At 33.2% G+C, this 19,424-nt stretch overlaps 1 protein-coding gene across 1 annotated transcript in view; it reads right to left on the reverse strand.

The window, feature by feature from the left end:
- Window positions 1-18,751, reverse strand: part of LOC140434870 (RRP12-like protein) — a 39,640-nt gene extending 20,889 nt beyond the window's left edge. The window contains exons 1-13 of the mRNA XM_072523459.1: window positions 18,542-18,751; window positions 18,169-18,482; window positions 16,744-17,061; window positions 16,188-16,433; window positions 13,598-13,827; window positions 13,014-13,290; window positions 12,303-12,467; window positions 10,062-10,316; window positions 8,283-8,519; window positions 7,778-8,083; window positions 6,886-7,225; window positions 4,350-4,507; window positions 1,056-1,309 (exon numbers count right to left, since the gene is read on the reverse strand). Coding sequence (XP_072379560.1) covers window positions 1,056-1,309; window positions 4,350-4,507; window positions 6,886-7,225; window positions 7,778-8,083; window positions 8,283-8,519; window positions 10,062-10,316; window positions 12,303-12,467; window positions 13,014-13,290; window positions 13,598-13,827; window positions 16,188-16,433; window positions 16,744-17,061; window positions 18,169-18,482; window positions 18,542-18,677 — 3,236 coding nt within the window. The 5' untranslated portion in view covers window positions 18,678-18,751. The remainder of the gene's footprint in view (window positions 1-1,055; window positions 1,310-4,349; window positions 4,508-6,885; window positions 7,226-7,777; window positions 8,084-8,282; window positions 8,520-10,061; window positions 10,317-12,302; window positions 12,468-13,013; window positions 13,291-13,597; window positions 13,828-16,187; window positions 16,434-16,743; window positions 17,062-18,168; window positions 18,483-18,541) is intronic.
- Between the last annotated feature and the right edge of the window lie 673 nt (window positions 18,752-19,424).

The raw sequence follows: 19,424 nt of genomic DNA on the forward strand, positions 1-19,424 counted from the left end.
ATTCATTCCAGATTCACAAAACTCCATTCTACGAAATTGATCTCCGGGAAATAACTCCCGAGTTTTCGAATATTAAAAACTCTTAAAGCCATATTTTTTTAATACTTTATCAACTGTGGTATGCGACACCTCTAACTCCTCGGCCACACTTCTAGTGGTTCTGGAGTTATCCACCTCAATGGTAGCATGGTAGCACAATTACTTTTATATCCCCTTTCGATTTCCTGCTGTCTTTCCGGGGACATCTCTTTTCTCTTGTGACATTTTGTACAATCTTGTAAACAATATTGTGTTTCAAAACTGACTATTTGCAATATTTGCAATTGTTTGTCTACAAGGTATGAGTGTTTTCAAAAGTATTAGCAACACATTCTGACAAAGAATTGCCTCGATAATACTATTTAATTATTTGAACCTTTTCTGGAAAAGTGTAAATACACTCTACTGCAGGACATAGGCCTCCCCTGTTTGTATTCAGGATGCACGGTCTTGGCACGTGACCATCCCATCTCCATTTCAATCTGCAAGCTCTCTCCGCAACATTTATAACTCTGGTTATTTTTCGTAGATCTTCGGTTAATATTTATATTATTTTTTAATTCGTTTTTATTTCAGCATTCTTATATTAATTTATTGTACTTGTCGTCTCAGTTTAATTATTTTTAATTTTATTTTCATAACAGCAACTGTGGGATTGTGAAACACTATGAAGATTCAATTTGATTGATGTTGACGAGACGTGTCTGATTGGAAAATGATAAGTGGCAAATGCGTGTGAGACATTCGAACTGGAAACCCGTGATATGGTAATTTCCCGACTAATTTTAAATGATTGAAAATTTAAGATTTAAAATTTTAAATGAAGTAACAGCAGTCCAATTTAGCAGAAAATGGATTTCTAAAGTAAACATTATATTATGATAAAGTATGCAATTATACATATTTTTATTTGTTTAATTTTTATAGTTAACTGGAAATTAGTAATTATTTTTAAATAGAAAGAAATATTTGAAAATATACGAGTAGAACTAGGTTACTGGTATTTTAAAAATTACCTTTTTGGTTTAGCCTTTACAGTGAATTCTTCATCATCACTCTCCTCTTCTCTATCTTCTTCTTTCCTCCTCTTCTTTCTGGCATTTAATTTTCTTAAGTTTCTAAGCCTTTTGTACATTACTGTGTCAGTATTTGGTACGAAAGGAGTAAGAGATTCACAGCCGTATTTTCTGACTAGTCTATCCAAAATGTCACGAATTTTTAGCCTAAAATGCCTCTTGCAGTCCTCCGTCATATTACATAACCCTTTCATCTGTAATCATATAAAAATATACATTGTCATATTAAATGAAAACTCCTTAATATTGGGCATTAAATATGTAGCATGGAATAAACGTCATATGCTGATAATATAACAAAACGTCTATTTAAGAACTTTCTTCTCTTTTTTCTACCCCTTTCTTCCCTGGATACATAAGTTTAAAGTAACGAACAGTTAAATATTTTACATTACAATAATGAAATAACGAATATACTACTAAAAATCTAGTCATAGCGCCAAGTTTGACAGATCCCATCAAATTTTGTTGCTCAATTTCTTATTAGTAGGAATGGCTTCTTCTTCTTCAGGTTCCTTCTCCTATCGGAGGTTGGAAATCATCATCGCTATTTTAATTTTATTGGCCGCGCTTCTGATTAATTCTAATGAGCTGCAACCGAACCACTCTCTCAAATGGAATGGCTAGCGAAATGCAAATCTCAGTAGCTTCTTATCTTAACAGGTAAGTGCCACTATATTGAAAATTTGTCTTCATTGGCCGATCACTTTTTTTAAGTATTTCTATTACTTTCTTTAACTTTCAAATCAAAATCTAATGCTCTAAAATGAGAATTTTGCTTAAAATTTTATTTTTCAAAATGTCAGTCCACGTTAGAGTTTCGCGGTCACTAGCAAGACTTTTATCACAAAATGCCTATGAGAGTCCAAAGCATCACTCCTTGACTTGTCTATTCCTGTTGATAACGTGTCGGCAAATCTAACAAGCGAAGCCACCGTCGCCGTGGCTTGCGTTTTTCTTGTCAGTACTTAGATTAGAGCGGTACAATGCAGTCGTACGAGAAAGGGCAACAAAAATTTAAAAAATATTGGCAAGGAATTCTATCAGATGAACAATCCGATGAGTTTGGCGACACGTATCTTTCGGACGAGTACCAACCAACTGATTCTAGTGACAGTGAAACTGTCGAGTACTTCAGAACAGAATAAAAAAGAAAACGTGTGGCCGGAAATACCAAACCGTTGGGACAAGACGTATCGGCGTCCACCTGTAAAGAAAAAGAATATGCGAATTTCGGAGAACATGTTGATGATGCTATAGAATCTGTCATTGTCCAACATTCTAAAGTCTCTGAACAGGAAATTTTAGAATAACCAATAGTATCCAATGCAATGAATGAAGCTATTATCTGGGGGCCGGTCAACGGCGAAAATTTACAGAAATTTACATTTGAGGATTATAATTCTGCAGGTTTTCATACACAATTATAAGAAAACTTCTACAAAAAATCGCCCTTTCAATTCTACGAATATTTTGTAAAAGATGGTGTTTTATCCATGATGGTAAATACCTAATTCGTTTTTTTTAACTGATTTTGATTTTTTCTTTAATTTTTGGGCCGAAGAAACAAATCCTTATGCCCCACAGTGTCAGGAAAGGAATCAGAAACAAAGCGCACATATTACCGTGTGGCACAACACCGCGTCGCCGAAATAAAGCAATTCCTGGGTATAGTTATAGGTATGGATGGGATTATGTCATTTTAAATATTTTCATTCGTACTGGTCAAAGAATTATCTTTATGTGAATAATATCAAAAAAGTAATGTCAAGGAATCGCTTCCAGTTATTGTAGAAAACGTGCTCTGCATTTCAACGATAATTCAGTAACAAAAGATGACCGTTTGCAGAAGATCGTTCCCTTGATTAGCAGACTGAAGGATAAGTTCAAGGCTGCCATCGTTCCAAAGAAAAACGTGTGCATTGACGAAACATTAGTGCCTTTTCAAGGGCGACTAAAATTCAAGCAGTATATTACCAACAAGAGGCACAAATTTGGGATAAAATTATTCAAAATTTGTCTGAAAGGTGGTTATACCTACGATTTTAACGTATATAGTGGAAAAGAACATGCTGAAGACAACACTGTACCAACAAATGTAGTGATGAAACTTATGGATGGACTGCTTGACAAAGTACGAACACTTGCGATTGATAACTACTACAGTTGTCACACTTGCACATGAACTCCTACACCGAAAAACTTATAGGATTGGTACGCTTGTGCCTCATCCAGAGATCGTGCAAAGATGTCCTCTGAGTACAGGTTGAATAAGCATAGTAAGAGTCTACAACTTTGTCTAATTCCTTTGACAATATGTAGTAGGTACTTCAAAAGTCGTATGCTGAAAAGAACATGCTGAAGATAGCACTGTACCAACAAATGTAGTGATGAAACTTATGGATGGACTGCTTGACAAAGTACGAACACTTGCGATTGATAACTAATACAGTTCTGTCACACTTGCACATGAACTAATACACCGAAAAACTTATAGAATTGGTACGCTTGTGCCTCATCCAGAGATCGTGCAAAGATGTCCTCTAAGTACAGGTTGAATAAGCATGGCAAGAGTCTACAACTTTGTCCAATTCCTTTGACAATATGTAGTAGGTACTTCAAAAGTCGTATGCTGAAAAGAACATGCTGAAGATAGCACTGTACCAACAAATGTAGTGATGAAACTTATGGATGGACTGCTTGACAAAGTACAAACACTTGCGATTGATAACTAATACAGTTCTGTCACACTTGCACATGAACTAATACACCGAAAAACTTATAGAATTGGTACGCTTGTGCCTCATCCAGAGATCGTACAAAGATGTCCTCTAAGTACAGGTTGAATAAGCATGGCAAGAGTCTACAACTTTGTCTAATTCCTTTGACAATATGTAGTAGGTACTTCAAAAGTCGTATGCCACACTAGCAATACAAACAAATCTAGTAACACACTAAATAAAAATGAAATATTTCTTCGCAATATATTGAATTATGAAAAATACAAAAATATATAACAGTAAAAGTTTAATTTCAATGAAGTCATTTTGAGTCAAGTTTTTTTTGTTGCTTCTGAACAGTTTTATGGTTACGATATTTTGCATTTAAGCCATTGATATTTTCAATAAAAAAGTTTTTTTAATAATGACCAATGATATAAATCGGTAAATGTGTAAGGTCATTTATTATGTATGTTTCTGTCTGACTGTTTTTTATTACTATTAAAATATTTACCAGATTTTCTAATGATGAAGCTACCATGGGACTAGGGAGTGTCGTAATATACACTTTTATAAAACTTAAGCATGATGCAACTATTTCTCTCGTAGGAGATCCAGCTAATGTACAAACATTATCCACAATTATCCTGATATTATCCATTCCTAGTGTACCTAAAACGATAACACAGAAATTATTATCAATTATATATTTACTTATAATATGCTAATGTCAAGGAATCTTTATTTATAAATAGCTTTCTTGTTCCAACATTTTAGATTTGCTGGATGTATGGTATGGTAATAAAAATAATATAGTACCCGATAATGGTAAGTGCTTGTAGCCCAATAATTGCAAACTTTTTTAAAGAATGAATCAAACAACAAGCCCTATAACTAGCAGATAAAAGTCAATGTGTTGGTTCTGTTATCTGAATGATACTTTTGTGAACCGGAACTATGAGAAAAGTGAACTTACAAATCTATTATATAAAAAATCCCTATTTCCCTATGTCCCACCATACCTTATTTACTAATTTCATTTATCTCTTTTTTAAGTTTTCTAATACTGTGTAGAAGGTTTTTACTGAAAGAAAATTTAACAAAATTGCACAGAAAATTAAAAAATTTCAGAAAACTTAACGATTATTTAAATTTAGCGCATTTAACAATTTCGCGTTTGACAGATACCACTAATGAAATGCCTTACTAGATAGTGCAGTGATGCGTATCCCCGTCTATAATGTGGAGAACCGGGGCTCTTTTAAATTCATTAGCTGTTTATCGTTTACTATTTTAATTCTATAAATAATTATACAATCAAATTAAAATGAAATAAAAAATAAGATGAAATTTTAACGAAAATAGTAAAAGAAATATTTTTATTTTTCCATAAGAAGTATACAGCCCAGAACAATGTTCTAAGATAATCAAATTTGGGCGAATTGATTTAAATAGCAGCTTACTGTTTTTTATTGTGAATTTGCCACAATTTTACTTTACAATAAGTTTAATTTAACAATTTAAACATTAAACATTGTGCCTTATTCCCCATAAAAATAATAAACTGCATTATGACGCCACAATAAAAAAGCTTTAAACAAAATTATTTGGCAACGTCGCGTCGTCAAAGTAATGACACTTTGATTTTAATACTGTGGTATCGAGCCTAACAGAACTAGTTTGGTATGCCATGCGTACTGCATGGGTAATAATAAATAAAAACAGTACTAGTAAAGCATTAGGAAGAAGTAGGTGTATTATATTAAATTTAAACTGGACGAAAAATTACGTTTTTTAATTAAAAAAAAGATTTATTTGAAATTTATAAGAATTATTTGGTATTTTCCAAATAATTTCTTTGAAACCATATTTTCGATTAGAGTTTTTAGAGGTAGTAGGTGTGAAAATAAAAATTAGTTCTATAAAATGAAACAAAAAACGATAAAATTAGCGTTCGGCCTGTCTCGTGTGCAGTTTACCATTGAAGAGAACGGACAAATGGCGATGTTGCCAAAATTATCTTGTTTTATTGGAAATTAGGTTACAATTTCGTAAAATAAAAATGCGAATCTGTAAATTTCTCATGGATTTAAGAAATTTTGTACCAGTATTTGTGTCAATTAGTGTTTCACTTTTAATATCATCATCCAGTTTTGAATGGTAATAACCGCGCCACTGATCGCCAATTTTTTGAATCACTTCAATGTTTTAATTCAAATATGTAATAAGGCAACCCTGCCGCTGTTTCTTACGTATAAGCTGGATCGGAAATAATCGTCTGGAGTTCACTAATGGGCGTGCATGAGGAATGTGGAGGGGAGACCAAGGGAAAATATGATTGTTATATTTGTCTATTCGCTGAAAACATGATTTTATATCTGTGTTAGATATCCTGTTAAATTTTACTATACCGACCATAAACTTTTATCTACATCGTATACACCTGTCGATTGAATCGCTAAAACCGTGGCTATCTTCACATTTACAGTCCATTCGCTGGATGTTTGCACAAGTATGACATTGTTCGAGAATTATTTTTTATATTACGTCTTTTTCCTACTCACAAAAACTAAATCGATCGAAAAATGACAGCCATAGGACTATGATCGGTGATTGATTCACCTACTGGCAATTGTAAGTGTTATTTTGACAACGTTTGTAATGTTTTTATAAATTATTTTCATGTCATTTAAATATTCAGTGCTTTTTCGTACTTTGAGTATAAAATTTTTTTTAAAACAGTTGTGATAACAGTTACCTTCGTGTTCAACGGTGACGGATTTCGCGCGTCGAAAAACCATCAGCATTGTATATTAACGTACGTCAAAAAATACCAAAAATACTGTTTATCAGAAAGCATTAAGTTGGTTAAACTTTATTCGTGCAGAATGTTTTTGGGTATTTTTTTTATGGTCTGTAAATTTATTTATTGAACCGACACATTATTTAACTCTAAGGCGGTACGAAGTTCGCCAGGTCAGCTAGTTACTTATATTTGATAAATTCCACCTTAAATATATCCCCTGAATTAAAGCTGAAAAATTCTTTACCTGAAAAATGATGCAAGATTGAGGCCAGTGCCAAGACTGTACAACTAACAAGTTGTGGGGTGCCAGCTAAACCGGCTATAATCAACTCTAAAAATTGTTGCATTTTGTCGTGTTCCAATAATAAGTTTCCTATGGTGTTTAGAAGGTCATATGCTGTAGTCCTACATTTCTCGTTGATGTCTTTACAACACAGTATGGCTTCGGGAATAGCAGATTTGATGAGTTTACTTTCGTGATCCAATTGAGGTTGGGCCTTAATTAAGTAGTTAAGACAGCGTAATCTTGCGCCTTTACTGGAGACTGCAGCTGAGTTGAGAGATTTCATAAGTAGGCGTTGCACCTATGACGATAAACAAATATATTAGTATCGCTTGTTATTGAAATTAGAGTGTATTATGACTTTGTTTTAAACATAAAAATTATTGTTTCTTGAATATTCAATATTCTTGAATAAGTACAAAATCAAAAAATCGTATTTTGATGCAGAGAGAAATAAAAATGCTTTGAAATGGGGTGTCACCTTTTATAGGGGAATTTTTACCCATAAATGGTCTAAATGGAGGTAAATCATTTTATTAAGCGCCATAAACCGAAAGCACGATTACTCAATGAAGAATTAATGCAGAGAATGACCCCCAGTAGCTTAGTGCCCAAAGGTGGCGATGCAGAATCGAAGACAGTGACGATTGACAGATGATAGTGAAAAGGTCAGCGTTAGAGCCACAGGAAAAATACCTATATAAATACTGTACTTTTAGTATGTACCAAAATGTGCAATAATAAATATATTTACTCATTTTATAAATGAGAAACCATTCATGTAATAGATTTATCACTGAACATCTTATATGTGTATATAAATTAAGTTAACAATAAAAACCCAACTAATTACCTCCTTTCGATTACTTTTAACAAATGTCTGGCACCCTTCTGATTCACTACCACATACTTCTTCCAATAGTCTGTAAGCTTTTTTCTGTTCTTTGTTATTCTTTATTTCTGGTAAGTTTTTAATACACTGCTGATATAAAATTTCAACATTCTGAGCATTTTGGTATGGTACTAAAGCACGAATTAAATCCAGGATCGATTCTTTTATAAAATGATCTTCTGGTTCATCTGAACTACTATTTAATCGTTCTATGGCGTTACTGAAGAGCTGCTGAGTTAATTCTGGTCTTGCAATCGATAAATATAACTAAAAATAAAATTTTAATTAAACAACAAATTCAATATATTATGAAAATAAAATAAATTTGCTATCTACATATATAAAATAGTGTGTATTTTTGTATTTGACACTATAGACATGCTCACACTTTAAAAAACTTGTCAAAAAAGCTTTTTCATTTGGCTTTATAATGTGAGTCTGACAGATTTAGCGATATTACACTCACCTTTATTGTATCCAATGCAGCCAATCTTTGACCTTCTTCGTCAGTACCAATGGGCTTGGTAGTATAAACATTAAACAATATTGGCAAATAATTTTTGTCAAATCTACTTATCTCCTGCAAATCTTCCTTATTTTCTGACTCTTTGGCACAAGAAATTAACCTTCTTAATGCAGCCATAACTGCTAAACGAAGTTCTTTCTTATCAGAAATTGCGGTACCCATAACTTTAGCCACAGTCTATAAAATAAGATATATAATTTAAGTACAAGATGATATATATGTTTTAAGGTGCAATTATGTACTATATAATCGAATAATTTTATATAACCTGACCAGGATCCAAGCGAAATGATCGAAAACATTACTAAATGTCGCATTTACTACATACAATTTACGCAGTACGTAAAGTTAATAAAAAATATCGTCTACATTAACAAACGAAGAATGAAAGCAGATTCTATACTTTTTTTTAGGTTTGGAAACAGGAAAAAATCGCTGGCGGGAAGATCTGGGGAATACGGTGGGTGTTCAACCAATTCATAGCCCAATTCGTGTAATTTTGCCATGGCGACGGCCGATCGGTGAGCCGGTGCATTGTCTTGGTGAAAGAGCACTTTTTTGCGTTCCAAACCGGGGCATTTTCGACATAATTCGGCATCGAATCGATCCAATAATACTGCGTAGTACTCACCATTGATTGTTTTTCCTTTTTCCAAGTAGTCGATGTGGATGATGCCCTTCGCATTCCAGAACACAGTCGCCATCACTTTGCCGGTCGAATGTGCACTCTTTGCCTTCTTCGGCGGCTATTCGCCGCGTTTGCGCCACTGTTTCGACTGTTTTTTCGTTTCCGGTGTGTAATAATGCATCCAGGATTCATCAACGGTGATAAATCGGCGAAAAAAATCCTTCGGATCGCGCCGTATCATCGCCAAAAGCGTCTCCGAACTGGTCACACGTTTTTGCATTTGATCGATTGTCAGCAAACGCGGCACCCATCGCGCGGGTAGCTTTTTCATGTCCAAATGATGGTGAATGATGTTGTGTATGCGTTCGTAGGAAATCTTTAGGACCTCTATAAACTGGCGGAGCTTAATTCGACGATCTGCCATAATCATGTCATGGACTTTGTTGATCATTTCCGGCGTGGTGACTTCATTTGGCCTCCCGGGACGCTCATCATCAAAAACACTCGTACGACCACGAACAAATTCAGCTTTCCAAAGTTTTACTGTTGCTAACGAGGGTGCAACCTCACCATAAACTTCGTCCAGGTCGGCTTTGATTTGCACATTCGTTTTACCCTTTTTGTGGAGGAACTTAATCACCGAACGATACTCGATTTTTTCCATTTCTCCGAAAACACAAAATTTGCTTGCTTTTGACGGCTGTAAAAACCAAACTAATTAAAAGTTAAAATTTTGACAGACGTCATGTCATGAATGGCAAATGTCAACACCGAAACCAATTCGGTATCAAGTAGCGCAATCTATCAAAGGCTAGTTTAATATCAATCTATCCTCGTATACCATAATCATATGTTCTAATTAAAATGCTTGAATTTGAATATATTTGAGCCCAACATATTTAAGCAAAAAATCAGAACTTACATGTGTAGGTAGAAACAAATTACTGTTAAAATGAGTTAGAAATAGAGGTATCAATAATTGACGAAGACTATTAATTGCATTGTAATGTAGTGGAATATTACGTTAAATTTAAAGAAATTTGTTCTTTTGTTAAACAATAACTACAATATACTACCATCACTATACTCACCTTAAAACTGTCCTTGATATCTTTTGGATGACTACAGAAACATGGTAGAAGATTCCATAATTGTAAATAAAGTAATTCTGAACTGTGCGCTCCTATTCCATCATTGTTTTGAGCTAACTGGGCAGATCTACGATGACAGTAAAGAGCTAAAGGTAAAATACCTTTAACGAAATACTCCAAAGTGGAGCATTTGATATTTTCTTTAAGAACTGGAAGCAACCACGATCTATCTATATTGAGATCTCCGTTAGGTTTCTGAAATATATAATTATTGGTATTATTAGTTTCTTATTGTTTTGTTAGCATTTTCTTCATACGACACAATTAAGCAACTTTAAATAAAAATTTAATTTATACATTAACTGAACAACTATTTAGTTCGTTGTTTTTAATTATTTGAAGAAATATAGTTTCCTGGTTACAATGATAGTGTTAAACATTACACGGGGGTTTCAGCATTAATGCAGCTTATATTAATTAAATTTATATTAAAATCTATTAGCAGTATTTTCTGTATCGCCATATATTCTGCAAGCGTTCTGGTTAGTGTCACGACCATATTACTCGACATTAAACAGAAATTTTGAGAATATAAATATGTTAATTATAATGAACTGTAGATTTGTTGACGCATCGAAGCAAATTGTTTTATTCTTTTTTTTTTATGGCCTTGGCATTGAAAATTGGCCCGACTATTTTGTAAGTTGTATTCACAGACCTACAATCAGAGTTCGAGTTAGAGATGAATGTGGACTAAAAAATGCAATTATTTTTTATTTTATAACATTTTTTCGTCATAGAGTTAGATATATATTTTTTTAAGGTCGGTAGAGATACCGGCCTACAGAAGACTCATGACACGAGTGGACAGAACAAGTGACATGCGCTTACAGAACTGTCTGCGGTAGCAGAAAAGAGCTATATGAGCTCTTACTCGAGAGAAGACAAAGAAACCTAGATCTTACTCGAGAGAAGACAAAGAAACCTAGATCTTACTCGAGAGAAGACAAGAACGGGAAAGGTCAATTAAAAGATGATAAGAAGAATGGAACAACACGGAGGATGTGGCACAGTTGGACAAAGATGCTGATCCCGAACTTAAGAGATTGTGTGGACTGTGGTCACAGGTGGCTGGATTATTTTCTAATGCAGGTGCTCACAAGACACAGGTGTTTTAGGGCCTACCTCTCCAGGTTCGGAAAGACTGACACGGATGAATGCCTATACTGCGAACACCCGGACACTGTAACATATACGATGTTGGTGTGCAGCAGATGGATGGTAGAAAGAAGCAGAATGGAAAGAGAGAGGGGTGTGGATTTTGTGACAGTGAGAAAAATGATTGAAAATAAAGCAGGTTGAATTAGTGTACACAACAACATCCGTGCAGTGATCAAGTAGAAAGAAAAGGAAGAAAGACAGCTGGACCAACGGCAAAGGTAAGAGGGAAAGATGTTGTAAGTTGAAGTTATAGGGAATATGTATTAATATGACGCGAAAAAATGAGTAAGTCTGGGGAAGGAGGAAATGCTCGGCTGGGAGTAAAGCCATCCTAGAAGCGATGAGGGTCCTCCACGCACTCTCTGGAACGGGGTTCTTCTTTTTTTCAAAAAGCCCGATTTTTGGGACAAAAAAAAACAAAAAGGGTAAAAGGGACAGAGAGCCTCCTTGCTGACAGTCTGTGAATGAATTAAGGTAGTGCTTCGGAAGTGTTAATCAGCCTTACAGCGACCATTCCGATTCCGGAGCGCTGGATGGCAGAGGAGGGTATGTTTTAGCAGGTATAAAGACTCTCTTCTATAAAGACGAAAAAAAATTATACACACACAAAAAGTAATTATATATATACAATATAATACACGCGACAATACTCGGAGGAAAATTTAAGAATGGGGAAATTCTCATTCCGACAATTCTACCAACCGATTCATTTTTCAGATACCAACCGATATGCTATTTGAATTTAATATCCTTGATATTCAAGATAATCCTTGAATATTTGTGGACTGAATATAGAAAATAATTGTTTGTCTCATAGTAAATCGTAACTTTGTTCATACTCGCGCCTGGCAACATATGAAAAACATAGTTTAACGTAAGGTCCTTCAATGAAAATAATCGACATGAGTGCAACGCATTCAACAAATGGTTAGTTCCTTTTTGAACTGAATTAATTTGAAACTACTGTTTAAACAAAACAAAATTATATGGTGCTTACATATTATATGGAGCTAAACATACCTTTAAGGTAATAACTTCCAAAACGACTTCTGGTCCCATAGACCTGATGGCAGCCCCTACAGCATGTTCTAGTTCGTTGTTATAACTGAATTTGTATGAATCCCTTAATTCTGCCAAGTTGGTAAGTAGTCCTAATAGCATATCACTGCAGTTCGGGCCTGTAACCTACAATAAAAACATCTTATATATTAATTTAAATAAATAAAATTATACAAGAGATTTTTCGCAGTTTTGTTAATAAAAAGATTGTAAAAAGTTTACGTAATATTAAGAAAAGTCACATATGTATGTCTTACTACCAAAAAGGTCAGAATTTTATGCCAGAAATACACTTCTAAAACAAAAATATCTTTTGTGAATCTGTATCCAAAATCTATCATGAAAATTTTAATCAGAAGGTGTAAAAAAAAAAGAAAAGAAAGCTTTCAATGAGAAGATGATACTACAAAAGAATATAAAAAATATTCAACAATAAAGAAATATTTCTAAGCTAATGTGATTATAACCATGATATAAAATAAAATTACAAATAAGTCGGACCGCTGGTATTCAATATATTACACTCACAGACTCTCTTTTAAATTATATGTCTCATGTTTTTCTTAGAACTGTTCTAACATTTAGACCTTTTCATTCAATTTATTTCTCTCAAATGATATTAATTCTTGTACCACAGGCGTTTCTTTAATAAATGCTCCTGGATTTACTTACCTCAAATAACACACTAACAATGTGTAACACTTGATGCCAAGAAGCGTTATATTGGTATCCCAAACATAGCTGAATTGTCTGAATACACCTTTCGACTTTGGATCTGTGCTGCCCTACTAACTCTTTGGAGCTACATCCAGTAACGAGAGCATCTTTTAGTAATATTTCTAAAGCATGAGTTGCAGATGTCATTATTTCAGCTTTTTCCGAGAGCCACAATTGAGTCAAGCTGTCAATTATTTTAGGCAACGTCGCCATTGCTAGAGCAACATCAACACTAAAAAATACAATTGCACAAATTAATCAAATAAAAACAGAATACGATTTAAATAAATATTAGTTTGGGGCTATAAATCTCCAAATTTAAAATATATTTTTATAATATGCATGAATACTTAGGAGTGGAGTTGTGTTCTAGATTTATAGGCCGTGCTCTGGAATTATTTCTTCCGAAAAACATGAGCTATAAACTCTGAACACAATGTAAGCCTGCGTTTACTATACATTGTGTTTACTAAAATACATAACAAAAAGGTCTGCCATCGAAGATTTAGCATTCAATGTTAAATAAAACAAATACTTACTCAGCAAGATGGACATGAGCTTGCTGCATGACTGTAACCCAAGCTTGCGTAGGTTGTACATCTGAAAGGGACGGCTGATATTCATAAAGAGCAGTGATCAATTGAGCATTCAGTTTTCCTGGTACTACGGCAGTCTGCGCCGAAAACAATGCGTAAAGGACCTGCATGCCACATGATGTTACAATGGGATAATTGAGGGTCATTAACTTTAGAATAGTTTCACAGCAAGTCTGAAAGAAGTATTATGTATAAATAACTTATGTAACAACATCAGTTTAATTTGGTGTGTTTACACAAAATGAGTAGCAGAAAAAGAACAATTTCATACATAAGTGAACCATTACAGGGCAGAGCTATCTATTGACAATTATCTAAAATTTTCTCAGTTGCCTTTAGAATGCAGTAGACTTTCAGATATCTATTTTTCTAACTACATGAGAGGTCTGTATGAAAGACTAATGGAGAAATCTTTCTCCTTCTAGAAAGTCTTTCTAGAAGTATATAAATGATAAACAGTCCAACCATAGTCTTCCCAGCTCAATGTTTTATGCCAATCAAATTGCTATGGACAGTCAAGAGATGGCAAATTTTTGTAAGGTATTTTTTCAATCTGTCTATACTGAAAATCAAAACATTTTGTACCTCTTGAAAATAAAGTTATGAATATTAGTAATAACATTAAGTGCGCAGAAATTTCAAAGTTAAAAATCTTAAGGAAAATTGCGGATCTTCTAAATAAGGCTACAAATGGTCCTGATAGTATTCCTAACATGTTGCTAAAAAAATTTATGTGCACAATTGTATTGCCATTGTATCTACTATTTAACAAATCTTTGTCATCTTCAACTTTTGCTAAAATTTGGAAAGAAAGCTATGTTGTTCCAATTTTTAAAACCAGACAAAAAATAACATTGAAAACTATCGCAGAATCTGTATCCAAGAATGTGCAATACCAAAATTATTTGATTGTCTAGTTAGCAAGCTGATTTCTTGGATCGTAAGGGTCTTATAAGTCAGGAGCAACCTTACTTCTCCAAAAACAAATCAACTTTGACTAATCTATTAACCTATCAACTTGATATTCTAAAAAACATTGAAAGCAGACTAATTCAATTTACACAGATTTCTCTAAGGCATTTGATTGTGTTGAAAAGAAAATATTGTATACTGAGTTGAATTTGAATGGGTTTGACCAAAACTTTATATCTCAGTGGAGAAGCTCTTTCGCTGGTAGTATTAAAAGAGGTAACATCAGTTGTTATTCTTCTGAGGAATTTGTGGTCACATCTGGAGTTCCACAGCGAGGCCATATACCTCCTCTCCTATTTGATATTTTCGTGAATGATATAGTTACATGATATAATATGATTTCGTGAATGATATAGTTTTGTATAGCAGTTGTGCAAAATTTGCTGATGATCTTAAACTTTGGAGAACCATTGAAAGTATTTCAGATCAGGAACTGTTTCAAGGTGACTTAAATTGTTTGTCAGAATGGTGCTCAAAAATAAGCTATATGTGAATATCAACAAATGTAATTTTATAAGTTTCTCTAGGAAAACCACTAGGTTTGAGTAAAGCTACTTTATTGATAACCAGCCACTAAAATCCACATCTACAGTAACATCAGTTTAATGAGAAAATAACTTTTGTCGATCATATTAATTCTGTATCAATTAGGGGGTCAAAAATGCTGGGCTTTATTACTAGAAATTCTAGTTTTTTCTCTATTGCAGCCACAAGAAAAGTTTATTGTTCTTTGGTTATGTGAAAAGCCTAAGCCATGCTCTAAAAAAGCATTTATTTAGGCAACAAACACAAGACAAAAAGAGATGGTCTAGAAGATGATTCAAAAATGAGTGACTATTCTGAAGCAAAACAAACAAAAGGTTTATTGGGTGCTGGCAGAGAGCTTATATATAGCAGGTCTGTGAAATCCTGAGGAATTCTGTACCCTCCATAGTTTCAAGAATTCTCGAATTGGTTTCATGAATAAATGGAAGGTAAGTACAATAAGGTAACTGGCTGCAGTAGGACCAGTGTAGAATTGATAGAACTCCAGATTAAAAAAAAATACTATAATCTAATGTAAATACTAATCATTGCTGGGTCACATCTGTTAATGATTTAAACAGCACCATTTCTGACAGTTTGCCATGTCCTTAAAACAGTTAATTTTATCCTCATATTACATTCTATGTGCTTGTATGTCTCTAACATATTCTTGATATGGAAACATATTTAAATGAACATATAAGTCTGAGTACTGCCCTTTTTATATATAAATATTCTTGAATTTAAAATATTTCAATAAATATTGCTAAGGTTGTAAACTGTGCATGAAATAAGCAGTTTTATAATTAATCATATAAGTTTTATTTAAAAATTGATCAATTGAATTTGATTTACCTAACAAAATAGATTGTTTGTAGAAGCTCTCATAGAGATTATTTAATAAAATGTGTGCCTTAAACAGTAGATTTTACTTTAAATACTTTTGCGCACATGGGGGATTTCTGGCTGCTCATTTAGTTAAATGAAAGCATATAAGACAGAAAATGTGTCTATATAATTTAAGTACCATCTTTACCTTAATATGATGCTTGGAAAATTTACTTATAATATCCTTCATCAAACCAAGGATGTGGAGGATTGTAGTCTGACCAGCTTGGACTGAAGATACAAGGACTACACCAGATGTGCTTCCCATACAAGAGTCCAAAGTTTGTTCACAAAATTCTGCTGCTCTATCAGCAGCCGGGTTAGAGGAACTGTCTTTAACAAAATTTCCTGTTGTTATTATGGATGTAACAGCATGCTGTGCCGCTTTTCTCCACTAAAAATATACAGATATTTAAGCAAAAATTAGAAATTTATGATTTTTCCAAGACAAAAACTAAAAACAAGTAATGTGAATTCAGAACAAAAAAAAACAAAATATATAAAAATAATTATCTGAAAGTAATAAAAGAACATGTTAATAGAATAAACATAAATCTGACTTAATATAGCTTAATATAGACATTATATTTGAATATTCAATAGAGTGTAACAGTTTTTTATTTAAAATTTAATTTTTTTGGTAATAATTATCACGCTAATAAACAATTGAATATTTTAAAACTTAGAATTAATATTAGTCTTACCTTAGGCTTAGTATGAATACAAAATGGATTCAGTAAGGCATTGAAGATCTGTATTGTACTTGGCTGGTTCCAAACTGCCAACTCTTGTATTTTTAGCAAAGATCCCAAAATGCCAAATATTGATTTTATTATTGTATTATTTTCTGAATCTGCATAATCACTTAATATATGCAAAATTTTTAATGTGATATCATTGAAGTGTTTCTTTAAAACAGCTTCTGGAACTGTTTTTATACCCATATTTAACAGGGCTAATACTGCTGTTACTTGGTCTTCATTTTTATTTTCTGCATTATACACTTGTTCTAATGTTGTCATCTTCATTTAAAGAAATAACTGATATTAATATAGGATAAGAATAAGAATAATACATACATGCTATATAAAAGTAAAAATATTAGCTTAAGGGAGAGCGCCCACAAACTGGCATCGCAAGTGCCAAGTAGGGCGCGTCTAGCATGTTACTTAAAATGTAACCAATACAAATGAATGATTCAGCGCTCACCAAAATGACAGTGACAGTGGCTTCATGTAGCTTGCTATGCCACATCGTTAAAAATAGAGCTTGTTTGTTAAAAAATTTAAATATGGAAATAGTCCAGAATTTAATATTCATTTTGTCTCATTAATTGAGAAATTTCCAGGTATCTATGACAACACAAGTCCAGAATTTTTAATTCTTTAAATACATTAAATCTACTATGCCCTGCATCTCTTTCCAATAAGGGTGTACCCAAAACTGAAGTTGTGGACTAGTTTTTTTCATATTGTTGACATTTAAAAGTGTTAGCATAACTTTATCTTCAGAGGGCGATATTTTGAATTACACTAGCCTTTTTAATGTCATGCTACTTTAGTGTGTCCTACCTGCTATGCTAGTGCCGTGCCTGTGCTATGTCACTGCCTATATGTCTCTGTCATGTTACATGTCACTCCAGTTTGGTGAGTGCTCTTGCTTATATACGTTTACAGTTATATATACATACTATTTTTTTGGAAACAAAGTGTGTGTAAAACATTCACAACAAATTTAACTTGACAATACAAATTAATGAAAACATAACAATTTATTATTGTCAAATTACAGATTTCAAAGAACAATATATTTTTTATTGTCCATTAAGTGAAAGTGTGGATGCTGTGAAACCTGGACAGTCAAATTAAATTTTTTAGGTACTTTGAAATGTGGATCTATAGAAAACTCTTTTAAAAGACAATTGCAAGGCAAAAGGCATTGCCTAAAGCAATGTAACATAAAAAAGAGTAAAATTTCACACCTACTTGGGCATTGTTGTAAGAAGCAGTAGAGCAAAGCTTTTGAAGTTAATTATCTAAGGCAAAAGAGAACTGGGAAGATGCCAACATTGGTGGTAAGAAGTAAAGTATTTAACATATTTAAATTAACACTATTTTATGCATACATACCAGAGAACAAAAGTACTCAGTAGGTGTTTCAGATCCTCCATTCTCTTTTATGACTTCTGTTATGGCTGCTAATATTGCTAACATTTCTTTGTGTAAAGCAGAATCTGATCTAAATACGGTCAAAAATCTATTAAATGACATGTTACTACAATCTGACCATTCTGAGGCAAAAGATTTCATTGTAGCAAAAGATGATTGTGTTCCAACAGAAGATTCTGTATCTTCCTCCATGTTAATGGATTCTGGAGCTTTAGGAATATATGACTGCACGGCATCGTGTTTCTTTAGAGCATCTGACGTTAAACTACTGGGACCTACATGAAATCAAATACAAAATTACTACATGCTGATACAACTTGTATTATGAACTAACCTAAATTTTCTTGAAAAAAGCGAGATTTTGCTAAATCTCGGTGTTTTTTACTTTCAGGATTGGAACTGGAACTCTGCCCTTTTGGCCATCTTTTCCCTTTAGTTTGTCCTTTTAATTTACTTCTAAATTTACCCATTTTCTTTGATAATAAACCTAGCACGTGGACTCAAAAAACAACAACGAACATGTCAGTGTCAAAAAAGGATTATAAATGTTGACACTTGACTCGTTGACAGCGCCTTAACCATAGACATTCTTATTATGTCTATGGAAACAATCACAGAACACGTCTATTTTTCTATGGTATTCTTTAACAAGACTTTTTATTAGCCGCCATGTTTTTCGTACAGACAGATTCCACAATGATGTACGTCATACGTGGTGTATAAATTTATATAAATAGAAATATTTATTAAATAAATATTTTTCCCGTAGAAATAAAATCTTAAGTCTTTTTCCTTTGTTTATTTACTCTAATTACTATTTAAATGGGAATAAGCCACAATTAAAGATTAAAGTACGTTTATTGACGTTTCAATTTCCACTTCGGAAATCGTTCTAGATTTCTAAAAGCGAATTAAAGACAATTAAAGAACGATTTCCAAAGTGGAAATTAAAACGTCAATAAACGTACTTTAACATTTAATTGTGGCTTATTCCCATTTCAATAGTAAATACTTTAAAATGCTACAAGAAATAGCTTCAGAACAATGTTGATTCACTCATTTTCGGAATATTAGAAACAAAGTTACGAAGAATATTTGTCGTGGTGGACGTGGAATGCAAATTGTAGATTCCCCTCGCCGATGAATTCATCAATCCGTCTGCTTAGTGTATATAGCGCAGTAGACAAATATTTTAATTTTGCTTCGCCAAGTAGGAA

This window comes from Diabrotica undecimpunctata, chromosome 2, assembly GCF_040954645.1.
Source record: "Diabrotica undecimpunctata isolate CICGRU chromosome 2, icDiaUnde3, whole genome shotgun sequence".
NCBI classification, from domain to species: Eukaryota; Metazoa; Arthropoda; class Insecta; order Coleoptera; family Chrysomelidae; genus Diabrotica; species Diabrotica undecimpunctata.